Here is a 15,628-nt window from a genome sequence, read left to right as displayed (position 1 = left end):
GTTGATTATCACATCAGTGACAAATTACATTTTGTTAGCCTCTTGACCCAACCTTCGTATATATTTTTTTTACTAACTTTGTCGTATATATAACTAAAAATTTATCAGCTATAAATTTTTTTAGCAAGTCACTCTTAACTAAGCATAGACGTTGTAAATATAGATGCAATCTAAACATGTACTTAATCTCTTCCCGCCCGTTGAGCTTGCGTTTTGGAAGTATTTAGGGGCGGTCAGTGGGTCTGGTTCACGAAGATACTCATCTGTCATCTCCTATGGTGGGGCAAACGCAGCTTGGGGGGAGGGGCGGTGGGGGGCAATTGCTTTTCTTCCTTTTCTGGGTACTTTACTTGCGAGCTTGGACCAACTACAGACGAGATTAGCTGTTCGGCGTGGCTCCATGCCGCCATCATAATCATCCTTCGAGGCAATAGCATCAATATATCCCTCACGGCTGCTCCCAATAATTGGATCCTGCCTACAGCTCGCACAGCAGACTTCTATCAGGATCCGATGTCTACTGTTTACTGCTGAGTGTATTGAAAGTTACTGATATGTCAGCGACTCTGCAGCACTGCATAGGACCATGCCCAGTAGATTTGGCACTTGGTGGTTTTCTGTCAGTAAACAGTAGAAGACTCTCTGCCGTTTCTCCCATTCATTTGAAAATTTTCGATTGGTTTTTTATTGAAATGTTTTTTTCTCTCGATAGCTTTGGTCCAACTTGTTCAGGTGCATTTTCAAATTACTCGAACAAGCAATCGTGGGAATGGTGAAGTACAGCATCTGAAGCATTACCTTTTCGATATTCTGAACCGGTACCCAACTCAAAGCTGCTACTGCGTGCCGTTCGGACCGTGCATAGGCATCGACCGTGCCGTCAGTGTTCAGTTTAAAGTTTGAAAGGCGTGCCTACCTTTGATGCAGACATGTAGCAGAGGTCTTCAGGGATCGCCGGTATGGTGAGAGATCGCTTTTAGCTGCATCTGTTACGGCTTACCAAACATACATGTTTTGGACACAAAACCGTAGCTGCTGCTCTATCAAAACGGTGCTTGCAGCGTAGAAATGTGCTGCTAATCTCCAGGAGTCACGCCTAAGTTACCTACACTACCTGTTTCTATGTTTGCTCTATCTTCTACTCTACTTCACCAAGTTTTCCTTTGTTGACCTAACCTACTGATAATTTGAGTTTGCCCGGAGTATCGAGTCTACGTAATGAGGTGACATCGAGGTGGTAGCTATCCATGCATGAATCTTATGGCTATCCAGCAGGAACGATGGGCTTCAGCTGGCCCAAGACGGTTCAAGATGTTGAGTTTGTGCCCGGTCCTGACACAAAATGCTACGGGCCTGTCGAGCCAGACCTATTTTGCTGCAGTATACTATTATAACAGAGCGATACGATCCGTGGTTGCACATCTGACGTAGTGGCGTCGCTGATCCGTATGCCTTTGAGTAGTGAACAACACCAGCTTGAACTGGCTAGCTCTGGCTGTTGGTTCGAGTAATACAGGACCAAGGGCAAGAGTGAAAAAGCAGCTAGCACGTAAGCTATCAAGCAGAGGAAAAGAATCAGAGATGCGCCTGCCCGGAAGAAAAGGTCTCGTAAAATTTCCTTCCCCTGCCCCGGGTTGGCACGCAAGTTCGCAACGCATGCGAGCAACCGGGTGGTACATAACGACGTGGCGAGGCAGATGTTTGGTACAAGAGCGCCGGACTGCCGGAGGCCTGCACGGTGGCTCTCGGCGTCCATGCCCGCGTCGGGGGAGAGAATTAGATCAATTGAGATTGTGGGTGGAGATTGACATCAGATTGGAAATCAGATCGTTAGAGGAACCGAGAACTTCACTGTTGTTGCGATTTGCTTGTCTCTGATATTCTGATGTGCCTTGGTCGCCAAAGTACGTTGTACTGCACCATAGTCCTCGCCGAGGATGAAGCGAGGCTAGGCGGTGAGGTGGCGCAAGCGACGGTTAATGAAGGAGAGAGAGTATATCCGTGCTTGCAAGACGAGGGACTTGTAGAGCAAATCCATGCTGGCAGACAGAGGAAGCAAGTAGGAGATTGAGCTGCGTTTTTCTCCAACCAAGGAAGAAGAAGAGCAAAGAAAAAACTGCTCCATTGGATTACAAACGAGGGACAACTGCACGGTGACGTTTCTTTTAGCAACGTCGAAGGATATGCTTCCCGTCCCAGTCACCGATCTACACCCTGTCATCTATCTGCACACCGTGTAATTTTCACATTTTTTTTCTTCTTTTGGTGCATTTGCCCCCTTAATGCTCCCTTAGTCACGAGATGGACTAGGACATATATGGAACATAAATTTAAAAACGATTTGCAATCTTGACAATATAGAACTAGCACGAATCTTAAAGTGCAATGGATAGTCTAGATAATGCCAGAACTATGATTCATTTTGTTACTAATTACGTACACAAGATAATTTGTGTTCTCCGGAATGGTGAAGACAAGCCGGATGCAGGAAACATTCATAAAATAAATCATCCATTAAAATGAAGAAAAAACAAACGAAGACGAAGAATTGGTTGTGACTCTCATCCAACGACAACTTTTAGCAACCGTGAATACTAAGTGCATAGATCGCCCAAACTCCCATCCCATTCGTTCCCAAATTCTAACTATTCGCCTACTCCCGAAAACAAAATTTTTATTTCTTCATTCATAAAAAAAATTGTTTCTTATAAATACATGTTCTTATTTCGAAGAGTAATTAAAGGAAAATCGTGATGTAACACGACATCAAGGGGCATTATTCAGCAACTCCTTCAACAAAGTAATGGACTGTGAAGAAATAAAGGACTATATCTTTCAGAAAAAACAGATATTATAGGTATCAAAGAAACTGTGAAGAAAAAAACTTCACAACTAGGGATCTCAGGGAGATCGCTGGAAATGAGAGTTTGGCTTGGGCTGTGCTACCTGTCCAAGGTCATTTTTGAAGGATTTTGATTGGTGTTAAAGAAGATCGTTTGCAGCTAAAGAAATGTGAGGTTTATCATTTCTGCATTAAAATCATAGTAAGGATGGGAATCTCTAATTTGAGGTGGGAGTTGATTATAGTGTACGGACCTGCTGACTATATCCAAAAATTTCATTCAAGAATTGAAGGATATTTATGACAATATGTCACTACCTTTGGTGATAGAAGTTGACTTTAACCTAATTTGAGATGTTTATGATAAGAAAAATGATAACATTGACAAGAATATGACTGATCTCTTCAATACTTTTGTTGGAAATTTCCCGTTAAGAGAAGTGAAAAGTCGGATCTTAAATACATTTGGACAAATAAGCGGCCAGACCATATCATGGTTAATCTGGACAGATTACTTGTCACGTCCCAATTCTGTGATCATGTTATTAAGCATAATCATGTATCATGAGTATCATATTTATTTGTTAAGCATATGCTGAGTGTTTATTATTCTAAATGATGGTTTAACTTTTGTTTAGAGTTATGAAAATACCTTATTGTTGAGTTTTTTTTTAGTTTAACCTCTGCTTTCATTGTGGGTGAATCTATTTAAAATAGGTTCATCTCGTTTTGTAATTGTGGTAAAAAAAAATTCTAGAATTTTTAGAGCATCAGAGCACTTCATTTTGGGATATTAAAATATGAAAAGAAAGAAAAAGTTTTACAACTGAAATAGTCTTTTCTCTTATATATGGGACCCACCTAACTAACCCCACCACCTCACCTCTCTCTTTGATCTGCAGTAGCACCTTTGTCCCTCCCCTTACTCCCTCACGTGCTCCCTCTCTTCTAACCAAGCTGCCCAAAAAACAGCAGGGTTGCTGCTCTCCCTCCCTCCCACAAGCTCTCTCCTTCTCCTAAAAAATCTACCTTCTAGAAGCAAAAGAAATATATGCATATGTTGTCATGGTATTCCCCACCACTCTAACTTCCCATCCATCCAATTCGTTCTTGCATGCATGAAGATTTGAGCGTTTTTCAAATTGATTTCGTCACTCATCTCCACTGAATTTTTTCAACAACACCTTGCCTCTCTTCCCCAAGCCATTTTTCGTCCTATTCTTCCCCAACTAACGTTCACCAACCTCCAACAAGACTTGAGATAAGTCTCATAGGTTTTCTATGTGAGAAGACATGGATTTATTGGCTTTTGGATAGATTTTGGGGTTGTGCATGTATGATTGCGAAGTACCATTGTTCTTGCTAAAATAGAGCTAGTATGAGAATGTTGGATAAGTAAGAGCCAGTGAATCGAGTTTGTAAGTAGGTAAATTAGGTCTAGTTACAATAAATTAGTGTATATAAATATTTATGTGGAATAGATTTTAACATGCTGAGTTGAATCTTAAAAAAATCGCTGCAAACTCACGTTCTACTACAATGCAAAAGTCACGGGCTACAACCCAGAAATTCTAAGTAATCCTAGCTAAAAATACCAGAGAATTCTACCCGAAAGTTCTGAATATGGCCCAAAAGTTCTAGATTAATATGAGGAACACTATCGCTCATAACCTCACCCAGAAGTTCCAACCTTAACCCGAACTTCTGAATGTACTATTCATCACACGTTTTTCTTTTTACTTTGTTGATAGCTTGTGTATTTCGTAGTTAATTAATACAAACTCCAAAAATTATGAAATCAATTGCATTAGCTTTGTAACTACATGTTAAAAATATTGAAACTCAAAAAAATACTTTTGATAATTAATTAAATATATTTCACCTTAATTAAATCATAATTAATTAATATCATGTCCTAAAATTATGAAACTACCTAGAAAATTCTTGTTATGATCAGTTCTTTCCAGGAAAAATATACTTTAGTATAAAAGTGTTGTTTAAATTATCAAAATTCTTTTAATCTTGATAGCTAGCTTAATTAAGATCTTTTTTAATAGACTTTAAATAAATTATTTATATATAAGCTAATGAATCATGATTCAAATGATTCTTGTTGCATCATATTCTCTACTCAATACCTCATCTCTCATTATATTTTTATGGTATTACGTTAATTATAATAAACTATTCTTTCTTTTAACGATAGATGAACTAGAGATCGATAGGGGTATTCTTGAGGTGAAACTAAATTTTAATTTTATGTGTGAAGCAACTGAACACCAAAGCAAGCATATAATGGAGAGGGTGGCATGGTGCTATGTGCACGAGAGAAAATGGGGAGAGGGAGCAGACAGACAACCAAAGGGAGGAGATGGAACTGACAGAAAGGGAGTAGGAGTTGAGCTGCTGCTGCTCCGGTTGAGCTCAGTTGAGCAAGAGACTGAGCAAGAGAGTGAGGGCAGCTCGGTTGTGAAGAAAAATATCAGAGAGAGAGCAGTGAGGGAGAGAGCGGCGAGGAAGAAGTGGCCAATTTGCACTTGTCTAGGAAGAGGAGGGCCAGCTGTTGCGGCAGGTGGAGGTATAGCCAGGTGCGTGGCGAGGCGGTTCTGAGCTCAGTCGGCAATGGGATGAGATGTTGGTAATATGTGTAAAAATCTAATTTTAGATTTTATATAAAAGTATATTTTATAATTTATAACATATAAACATACTTCTAACTCTAGCAGCATGTAACAGTACTAAAAATCTATCAGTTTTATTAAGAACTCATAGTCGGATTAATGAAGAGATAAAGTTGACGATGTGACGATAAAATTGACAATGTGTCGATTCGCTACCTGATAATACGAGACTAAACTTTTTTCTTTATATTCTCATAAATAGACTTTAAATAAGCCACATTCCAACATGAAAAAGTCCATGATGAACCCATTAGTAGTCGCCATGAAAAGTGACCGATATGAATCAAATATCCCATTCCCTTTTCCCTGCTCCAAATGAAGACCTTCTGGAGCTCTAAAATTTTTAAAAAGATTTTTGTGCAATTCTATAAATCATATACAACCTATTTTAATTAATTTGGTCCAAAAAAAACTTAGTCAAATTTAAATTAAATTTTTTCAAAGTTGTTAACTTTTATAAATTGCTCTAATTTTTAAGGCTTCAATTTAAACCTCTATAATCTAAAAAATATTTTGAATACTATATTGCATCATGTTTAATTGTTTGAATCACTAATGTTCTTCATATAATTTTTAAAATTATTTTCAATACTATATTGTATATTAATTTTGTGAGTTCGTTCTCAATGTATCACTTCTCATTAAACTTAATAATTTAATTTTTAATTATGTGTATAATGATTCAAATAATTAAATATGATGTTAATGATGCTCATGGATATTTAATGATATATTTAAGAATTTTAGGATGTTGCCGTGCAGCAGCGGACGTCGCGATTGGATTGCAGTCAGAGGCAACCAAGCGGACACAAGGTAGCGAGTAGCTTAACACCCGGCAGAGAAGATAATTACTCAATTGGTACTTTAAAAAGGTACTTTAAAAAATAATAATTAATATTGAGATGATATACGAATCATCCTATATATATATATATATATATATATATATATATATATATGATAGAATAACGAATAAGTAATTATCACTTTCTTAACTCGTGCGCCTGGTTGGGCCTCCCACGCTCTCGTTGCCAGGCCGCAATATAGTGCATCCATCCTCGTCAGCCGACCTCGGCTGAGGATACGCGATCTGGCTAGCTACGCGTGTGTTTGTTTGTATGCTGACATCTGTCGCGCCTGGAAGTCTCCGCAATCCTCTCATATCATCTCGTTCCCCTTCTAGCTCTCCCGCCGCAGCGCAAGTCAACCGCACCAAACCGTGCCCGATTCAAGCTGATCGCGCGCACCGAGCATCCCACCGCCCAGTACCGTACCGCACGCTCGCCATGCCGCCTCCCGCCACGTACACCAGGTACGAGACGCGCCGCCGCGACCCCGACCCCCGCGCGGCGGCGCTCCTCGTCATCGACGTGCAGGGCCACTTCGCCTCGCTGGTCGCGCCGGCCATGCCAGCCATCGCCTCCACCGTCGAGCTCTGCCGCGCCGCGGGAGTCCCGGTCATCTACACCCGCCACGTCGACCCCGTGCCGCGCAGCCGCCCGCTCGGCGAGTGGTGGCCCGGCGACCGCATCGACGCCGGCACGCCCGCGGCCGAGCTGCTCCCCGGCGCGGGCCGAGCCCCCGGGGACCTCGTCGTGGAGAAGAGCACGTACAGCGCCTTCGCCGGCACGGCGCTGGAGGAGGCGCTGCGTGGGATGGGCGCCGAGGAGGTGATCGTGGCGGGCGTGATGACCAACCTATGCTGCGAGACCACCGCGCGGGACGCCTTCGTGAGGGGGTTCCGGGTGTTCTTCTCCGCCGACGCCACCGCCACGGCGAGCCGGGACCTGCAGGAGGCGACGCTCGCCAACATGGCATACGGGTTCGCTTACATCGCCGACTGCAAGCGGCTGGAGGCGGCGCTGGGGAAGGCCGAGTGAGGTGCGACGTGCCATTCAAATGCTCTGCACCTTTTATCTCGGCCCGTTGACCTGTGCTTCTGCATTGGTGCCGATGCTTATGCACACTAGTGATCGGTGACCATTTGTGTCTCTTACTCGCGTGTATGCTTCTGTGAACACAGGGCTGGCTCTACAGTTTCGAGGGCCCTAGACGATCGTGGCACTATAGACCCTTAAAACTAAATATTATTTTCATTTGTATAATTTATAAATCATTTATTTTTTAAGATGATATAAATGAACATTGCTAATATGATAAACCGAGAAATAATTAGTAAAAATTAACTTCTAACATATTCTTAAATCTCGATGAATAATATCGAGACTACAATAGAAAAATTTAAAGAACAACAAAATAAAACTAGTAAGATTACTAAAATAAGAACGAGAAACAAACTCAAATGACTCCATTGACAACGTTTCATAAAAGAGGAGATGATGAATACCCAATGTCTCTCATAAAAAACAATTCCTTCAGGCATTTCTTGATGCAAAATCATTAAGGACAATATCGAGATCAATGCTGTCCAAGACATTCTTCTCAATGCAGCACATAGCCAAACCATTCAATCTTTCATGTGACATAGTTGACCTCAAATAGTTTTTCAGTAATTTTAATTTTGAGAAACTTCTTTCAGCTGAAGCTACAGTCACAGGTACAGTTAAGAGGATCCGATAGGCAACAGAGATATTTGGATAGCAATCTGCAGCTATAACGAACTGAAGAATCTCAGGTGCTGACATCAAAACATCTGGCAAAATTACTTGCAGCACTTTTAATTGAGAAAAAAATCATTCAACTCAACATCAGATGAGTTATCATGAGAAAAAGCTTCTACAAAAGTAGTGCAATGTTTCCATAGATCAGTATCATCCAAGGACTTTAGATTTTTTGAGTTGAATAAGAAACCAAACACATTTTTAAATGCCTTCAACTGCTCAAATCGATTAGTCAATGAAGCAATTGCAACATCAATCATGACTAGAAAGTAATTAACTCTGAAGGATTCTATAGCTGACTGTGTTTCTTCGTTTAGGTCATTTTCTTCATCAAAATGCTTCTTTCTTTTACCTTGACGTTTTGTAGAAAATTTTGGCTCTACATCCAATTCAGATGCAATGGCTTCTGCAATATCAATACTAGAAGTGAAGCCTTCATTTCTGTACCTCTTAAAAAATGAGATGACCCCATCGATTTGTTTGAGAGTAGCATCCATACACACAATTTTGGACTGCAACTTCTTGCTCACCATATTTATAGAAAATAAAATGTCATGCCAAATAACCATACCAACTAAAAATTCAAAATTCTCAAGTGCAGTTATCAAAGATTGAGCATCACTCACTGCTTTTGGGTCATCAGTAGAAGATGTCTTTAGTTCCAACAAAGCTGATCTTATTTGGGGAGTTTGGTACCTGATAGCTTGTACACTGTTTATTCGACTCTCCCAACGAGTATTAGACAAATATTTGACAGTTAATTCTGGAACATTGTCAAGCAAAATCTTCCACCTTTTAGTAGAACATGAAAACAATGCATATATCCGTTGTATAACACCGAAGAATGAAATAGCTTTGCTGCAAGATTTTGCCATATCACAAAGAGTGAGATTTAGACTATGACATGCACATGGCATATATAATGCTCTTGGATTAATTTCAAGCAAACGCTTCTAAACACCTTGGTGTTTTCCCTTCATATTAGAACTATTGTCATAACCTTGACCTCTCACATCAGCGACATTCAAATCAAGAGAGTCCAATGCATTCATCAATTCGTTAAAAAGCCCCAATCCTGATGTGTCATCCACCTTTAAGAACTCTAGAAAGAACTCCTCCACTCTCGGAATGTTACTTGACATATTAACACACCGCACAATTAGAGTCATTTGTTCTTCATGGCTCACATCTGGGGTACAATCCAATATAATAGAGAAATACTTTGCATCCTTGATGATCCTTAAAATAAAACTTTTCACGGCATGAGCAAGAATAGAAATTAACTCATTCTGAATATTGTGGCCAAGATAATGATGATGATTTTCATTATTTTGAATGCGCCTAATATGTTCTTGCATCACAGAATCAAATTCAGCAATCATTTCAATTGTGCCCAGAAAATTACCATTATTATCCTGATAAAGTTTCTCATTGGATCCTCGAAAGGACAAATTATGTTTAGCAAGAAACTTCACAGCAGAAACTATTCTTACCAAAACCTGTCTCCAACGCTCTTTTTCCTTTGCAATTTCCCGTTGCAAATCATCATCAATTGTCTGATTTTTCCTTAACCTCAACCTAAGTTCATTCCATGTATTCATGTTTGTTATATGCTCAACGCTTTTCTCATGTTGTTTGAGTCTCCCACTGAGATGCTTCCAGTCCCTCAATCCATCATATGCCAACAAAGTTTTGGTCTGATTGAACAATCGGCAGCAAAAATAGTAAACTTTGTCCACATGCTTAAAGTAAACCAACCACTTTCTATCAACAACATCACCATTACTTAACTTCCTGTAGTAGTAAGTATATGAAAAATGTCTACCACTACTATCCGAAGGAAACTGCAAATTCAATTCTCTCACAGGTTCTTTTTCAATTAAGATATCTCTTCCCCTATTGTCAAGATTGTCCCATGTTCTAGGATCATAGATAGCTAACAAAGAATCTTTTTGTTCATCAGCATTTGAATTTTCAGTATCAGATGAAGACGGTAAAATTTGTTCCCCTGTACCATCCTCATTGACATCAACTTCTGCATTTAAATTATGATTAGGTTCCTGCCCTTGATCTTCTGTACTACAATCATCTATATCTTCAGGATTATCACCAGAAACAACATTACTTGAAACTGAAAAAAACTTATGTATAGCACTCTTTTGCGATTCAATAATCTGATCTTCTCGTTTTCTTTTTTTCCTTTTCTCAGCACCCGACAAATGCTTCTTAGGCAACATTCTAACCCCTGAAATTAGAAAGGAAAATAAGCAACAAGAACCCTAACGACCTAACCAATGTGCACTGTTTCATCCATGAATAACCGTACAAATTAAATCAGCGAATTGCAATTTGCACAATTAAATTAGCCATCCAGTCAAACAAAATAGGTAAATAGGAAAAAAGGGAATAAGAGATCTAACCAGTGTCTGCGTGAGGCGTGCTGCACTGCTGCGTCTGCGTGCACCGACGGCAGGACAAGGACAAGACTTGACTCGTCGACTTCGACTTGGCGTCAGGGCCTGCTTGGCGACGTTGGCGTCTCACGGTCACGGAGTCACGGTCTCAGCGAGACAGTCAGACAGCGACAGCCAGGCCTGGCGACAGCGTCTGCCGACTGCCGTACGCCTGTATTTGGCCGCTGGCGCCTGGCGGCTGGCCCGCTCACGAGTCACGGCTCACCGCCTGTCCGCCTCACCCGCGCGAGTCGCGACTGCCGACTGCGCCGTCGCCCGTCTGACGTCTGTTTGGCACTCTGGCGTCTGCAGACTGCGCTGCCGTCGCCCGTCTGGCCGTCTCCCGTCTGCGATGTCTGGTCGCTGGCGCTGGGGCGCTAGGGCCTGGGCGGCGGGCGCTGGTGTCTGGCGTCTGGCCGTTTGCGGGACTGCGGGAGCCAGAGCCCAGAGCAGGCAGCCAGGCACCAGGCAGGCTGCAGGCCACGTCTGAGACTGCTGCCGTGAGGCTCTCTTCCGGCTTGGGCCCTAGGCGGTCGCACCTCCCGCTCTGGCCCAGAGCCGGCCCTGTGAACATCAGGGCGTGGATCAGCTGTGCTGTTTGATGTGAATATATAGCTTAAGTTTTTCAAAAAAAAAAGTAAAATGTCATGGTTGTTGATAGGGATGGGCATGAATCTATTTATGAGTATCTGTAAATCTCTAGCTAGTTTATTAAGTTGAACTAGACTGGATCATAGATCTTGCCATGCCCATCCCTATTTGCAAAAGATTATGCAATGTTTGCTAGCAGTTTGTATGGTGCCCAACCGATTTTATTAAATTTTTGTTCCAGAAAGAGCACAGCAACTGTACCCAACGTTGAAATCATTCACTTGCCATCCACATCCAGTCGTCCAAATACTGCAATTGCCATGCATTTCTTACAGGCAGCTGCGTCTGGCAGTACAAGTCACTGCCATACCGCTCCTACATCCAATCCCATTGACGCACGAACTGCCAACCATTAGCGGACCCAGCGGGTAGTTCGGTAGGTCCATAACTATCTGGAGTTTTAGTCTACAAATTTTTAGACCCATTACAAATGAGAAATAAGCAAAAGCCCGAACGCCCGAACCCGACTGGCCAACTAGCTCTAAGCGTGCGGCGGCGACTGGCGAGCAGCAGGGACGAGCGCGTGGCGGCGGCGGGCGGACGAGCGCGATGTGGCGCGCGGCGAGCCGCGGGTGAACGTTGCGGCGGCGGGGAGCCAGACTGCCGGAGAGGCTGGCCGCAACTCGCAGGGAGCATCGTAGGCGAGCTTCAGTCGCCAGTCGGGCTCGGGGCCTCAAGCAACTGACAACAAGCTCACCCTACCCTACTGTGAGAGCCTAATGGGTGCAGATGCACAACTCGAGGAAATAGATCCTCAGACTTGCTGAAGCAAAGTAACGGAGGAATATTACTATAAACAGTAATTTGTGAGCTGGCCTACATTAAGACTCTGTTTATTTTGGATTCTGGATTGTGCTCCACAATCGGATTATACAAATAAATTGACGAATTCTGAAAACAGATTATAGCAATACATAAGTAGATTGTGGTATAATATACAATTCATCTCAGACTAATTTCTACTATCCATAATTTAGAATCTAAATTCTCATAATCCGTAGGAAAACAAACAGACCCTAAAATAGAGATACTGTTTGTAGCAATACTGTTCAAAATTTACTGTAGACTAGGCACCGTAGTATTACAGTAGATTATTGTACTACTAAATCTTATCTATCTATTTCCAATCAAACTGCTCGTAGCAAGGCTAAAGTCACAGTACTTTTTCTGTGACTTTGAGGATCCATTTCCACAGCTCGAACGCAACAACTTGGTGTAGCATAAAGGTATTCTGCCTCTTCAGTTCTGAAATTGTGTTGAAGTTCTGACACAGCAAGTTTTGTGCAATCTTGTTATGATAATGTACTTTTTAAACCTAAATTAATTCATACCTGGTTGATTAGTTTTAGTTGTAGCTAGTTGATCCAATGTGAACATTAACTAAACCTAGGGTGTTTATCCCTGTTTTCATTAGTAGTGGAATTTTTCTTCAGCGTTCATTTGGGAGCAAGATTTATATTTCTATATTTTGGGTTTCTAGATGACTTCCATGGTTTGACATTTATATTTCAGTTTTAATGTGTGAGTCATGGAGCTTCAAGCAGTAGCATGTGTACCAATTATCTTCAGTCCTTACTTCAGTCACTAGGGAAATGTACATGGTTCAACTATCAGTTTAATGCCAACAGTCTTTTTTCCCACCACTCACGAATTCAGAATTTTCTGTAAGATATTTTCTAGGTTATTAGAACATTGCCATGTAGTTTTATGATTATGCCATCTAATGGAATGCTTGTAGCATCCTTCATCTAGATGCCTTCCACATTTGACATTTTGTATTTCAGTTTTAATGTAGCAGTGAAGCCATTCATGGAGAGTTGGTTCAATATCTCTGAACATACTAGTATACTACTCGGTTTGATAGCGAGAGTCAGGCTCGGGCAGTTGGTTCACTCAGATTTTGTGGCATTTGTCAGTTTGTGTGCTTTGAATGACATTTGTCGGTTTGTGTGCTTTAATTGATGTACAAATTACAATTGCATAATATATATAGTTTAGATTTATTGTTGATTGCAAATTTGTGACATTGTTACAGAATTGTTAAGACATGAAGAGGAATAAAGAGGAACGAAGATATTGTGTCGTTTTTTCAAAAACACGAAACAAAGGTAAAAAAAAGATTGCAGCTGAAGCACAAACTCAAGAACAACCCCCAACTTTAGTTCTAGTTATGGTTCAAAAGCAAACTCAAGAACAAGAATCAATTTCGGTTCAATTGTGGCTCAAGGATAAACTCAAGAACAAGAATCACATTCGGTTCCGATTATGGCTCAAAGGACAACTCAAGAATAAGAACCACCTTTATTTTATGATGTTAATTATCTCAAACATGATCTAGATTTAAGGGTGTCTATTATAAGCTATGATACAAATGATCAAGATGTAGTTTATAGGTACATACCAACCTTATTCTCGTTAGTACGAAACCATGTTACAAATCGTCATTTCAGTCTTATTTGATTTCATAAATTCTCTTAGCTTGAATATAGTGTTGAGAAGGATGCAACATTTTGTATGGTATATTATTTGTTTGGTATGGAAAGTGATAACTTTGTTAAGGATGGTCGGAGAAATTAGAACAAAAGTGACGCACTAAACAAACATGTGAGTGGTATAGTTAGTGCTCATAATATAGCTTAAGAAAAATACAACTCATTCTGTGCAAGGTAAACCAACTGATAATGTTCTTGTGAAGATGTCACAAGAGGGTTTACGTCTTTACAATGCTAGTTTGACTTATTCATTTAGATGTTTAAGATTTCTTTTTTATTAAGGATTGGCATGTTGTGGACATATTGAAAGTGAAGAATCCAGTAATAGAGGCAACTACCTTAAACTTTCGAAATAGCTTGCATCAAACAATGATGAAGTTAATAAGTTGGTTTTGAAAAATGCTTCAAAAAATTGTATTTTGACTTTCCCTCACATACAAAAAGCAAATTATTCAATCTTATCCCGACAAAACTACTAGACACATAATGGAAGAACTTGATGATAATCACTATGCAATTCTAGCTGATAAGTCTAGTGATATGTTATATAAGGAATAACTAGCTCTTTAATTGCATTATGTTGATAAATTTGGAAGGGTATGTCAAAAGTTCTTTGGAGTAGTTCATGTAGTACCACTGCTTTGTTACTTAAGGTAAGAATTCAATCTTTACTTATTGGTCATCACTTAACTCTTACTCAAATTCGTGGATGAGGATATGAAGGTGTTAGTAACATGAAAGGAGATATTAGTAAGCTGAAAATATTGATCATGAAAGAATCTCATTCTGTTATTACATTTATTGTTTTATATATTAACTTTAATTGGTTTTTATTACTATTGCTAAGGGAAATGATGGTTATGTATTTTTTTTTTCTCAAGTTTCTCGTTTGCTGAATATTATTTGAGTTTTTTGTAAACGTCATTATATGCTTCAAGATATTAGAGCTCAAAAATTAAAGATAACACTTGAATTGGGTGAAACAAAAATTGAGAGTGGATTAATCAAGAGATGGGGTTACTTAGGCCCAGTGATATTTGGTGGGGCTCTTATTACAAAACTATTTTAAACAAACAAGTATGTTCTTTATGATTTAGTGTACTTATTTCTTAAATTGATATTAATCTTACCGGTGGCGACGGCAAATGTTGAAAGAGTATTTTCAGTATAAAGTCTAGTAAATAACAAGTTAAGAAATAGTATGAGTGATAAGTTATTGAATAATTGTTTAGTCATATTTTTTAATATAATGTTTTCTTCAAGATAAATGAGGATAACATAATTGAGACTTTTATGTCTATAAGAAAGAGTAAAGATAATTCTAGACCAAGTATTGTAATCTTCTATTTATGTAAGATTTTATTTCATATTTTCATATTTGAACTTATTTTAATATAAAAAATATTTATATATTAGATTTAAAATTTTGTAGTGTCTGAAAACACCTAGCGGTAAAATCCTGAGTCCGCTGCCAACCAGCTTGGTGCAAACCATCTGCATTGTCGAGAGTGCTTGGAAGTTGGAAGATTGGATTGAAAAGGAAACATGTGATAGCCATTTTTTGAGTATGGTTCACGACGACAGGCATGGTCTGAGTACTCTGAACCACTGACATTTGTGTCGTGTTGGTTGCTCTGAATTGCTCATTGGAAGACGAACACAAATTGTAGATTGGATTTCGTTCAAAAAAAAAATTGTAGTGGGATTGTACGGATGCATTCTACCATCTCCAGACTCGCATCTTCAATCAGAGTGGGAACAGAATCCCGGAAAGCACAGTAAAAAAATCTCAGAATTCAGGACCTACTGGCCACGTGACAAAATCCTTGACCTCAGAAGAGGAAAGTCACTCATAAACAGTAGAATAAACCGTCATTCCTGAGAAAGT

The 15,628-nt window shown here is 40.0% G+C and overlaps 1 protein-coding gene across 3 annotated transcripts; it reads left to right on the top strand.

Moving 5' to 3' along the window:
• Positions 1-6,588: 6,588 nt before the first annotated feature.
• LOC133888094 (nicotinamidase 2-like) lies at positions 6,589-13,680 on the top strand. Of its 3 annotated transcripts, none has more exons than XM_062328206.1 (2): positions 6,589-7,404; positions 13,284-13,680. In XM_062328206.1, exon 1 carries the CDS (start codon positions 6,642-6,644, stop codon positions 7,401-7,403), a length of 762 nt encoding a protein of 253 aa, XP_062184190.1. In that variant the 5' UTR covers positions 6,589-6,641; the 3' UTR covers position 7,404; positions 13,284-13,680. The 3 variants fall into 3 exon arrangements, with proteins under 3 accessions (XP_062184190.1, XP_062184191.1, XP_062184192.1); XM_062328207.1 differs by lacking the exon at positions 13,284-13,680 and adding an exon at positions 13,033-13,214; XM_062328208.1 differs by lacking the exon at positions 13,284-13,680 and adding an exon at positions 12,391-12,408.
• The last annotated feature ends 1,948 nt before the right edge of the window (positions 13,681-15,628 follow it).

The sequence above is a fragment of the Phragmites australis genome, chromosome 13, assembly GCF_958298935.1.
Source record: "Phragmites australis chromosome 13, lpPhrAust1.1, whole genome shotgun sequence".
NCBI lineage: Eukaryota > Viridiplantae > Streptophyta > Magnoliopsida > Poales > Poaceae > Phragmites > Phragmites australis.
Note: the sequence above shows the minus strand (reverse complement) of the source record. Positions and strands in the feature narration are given on the sequence as shown.

Excerpts from the sequence above, each read along its gene's own strand:
- LOC133888094 (XM_062328206.1), top strand. The coding sequence starts at position 6,642 with ATGCTGACATCTGTCGCGCCTGGAAGTCTCCGCAATCCTCTCATATCA.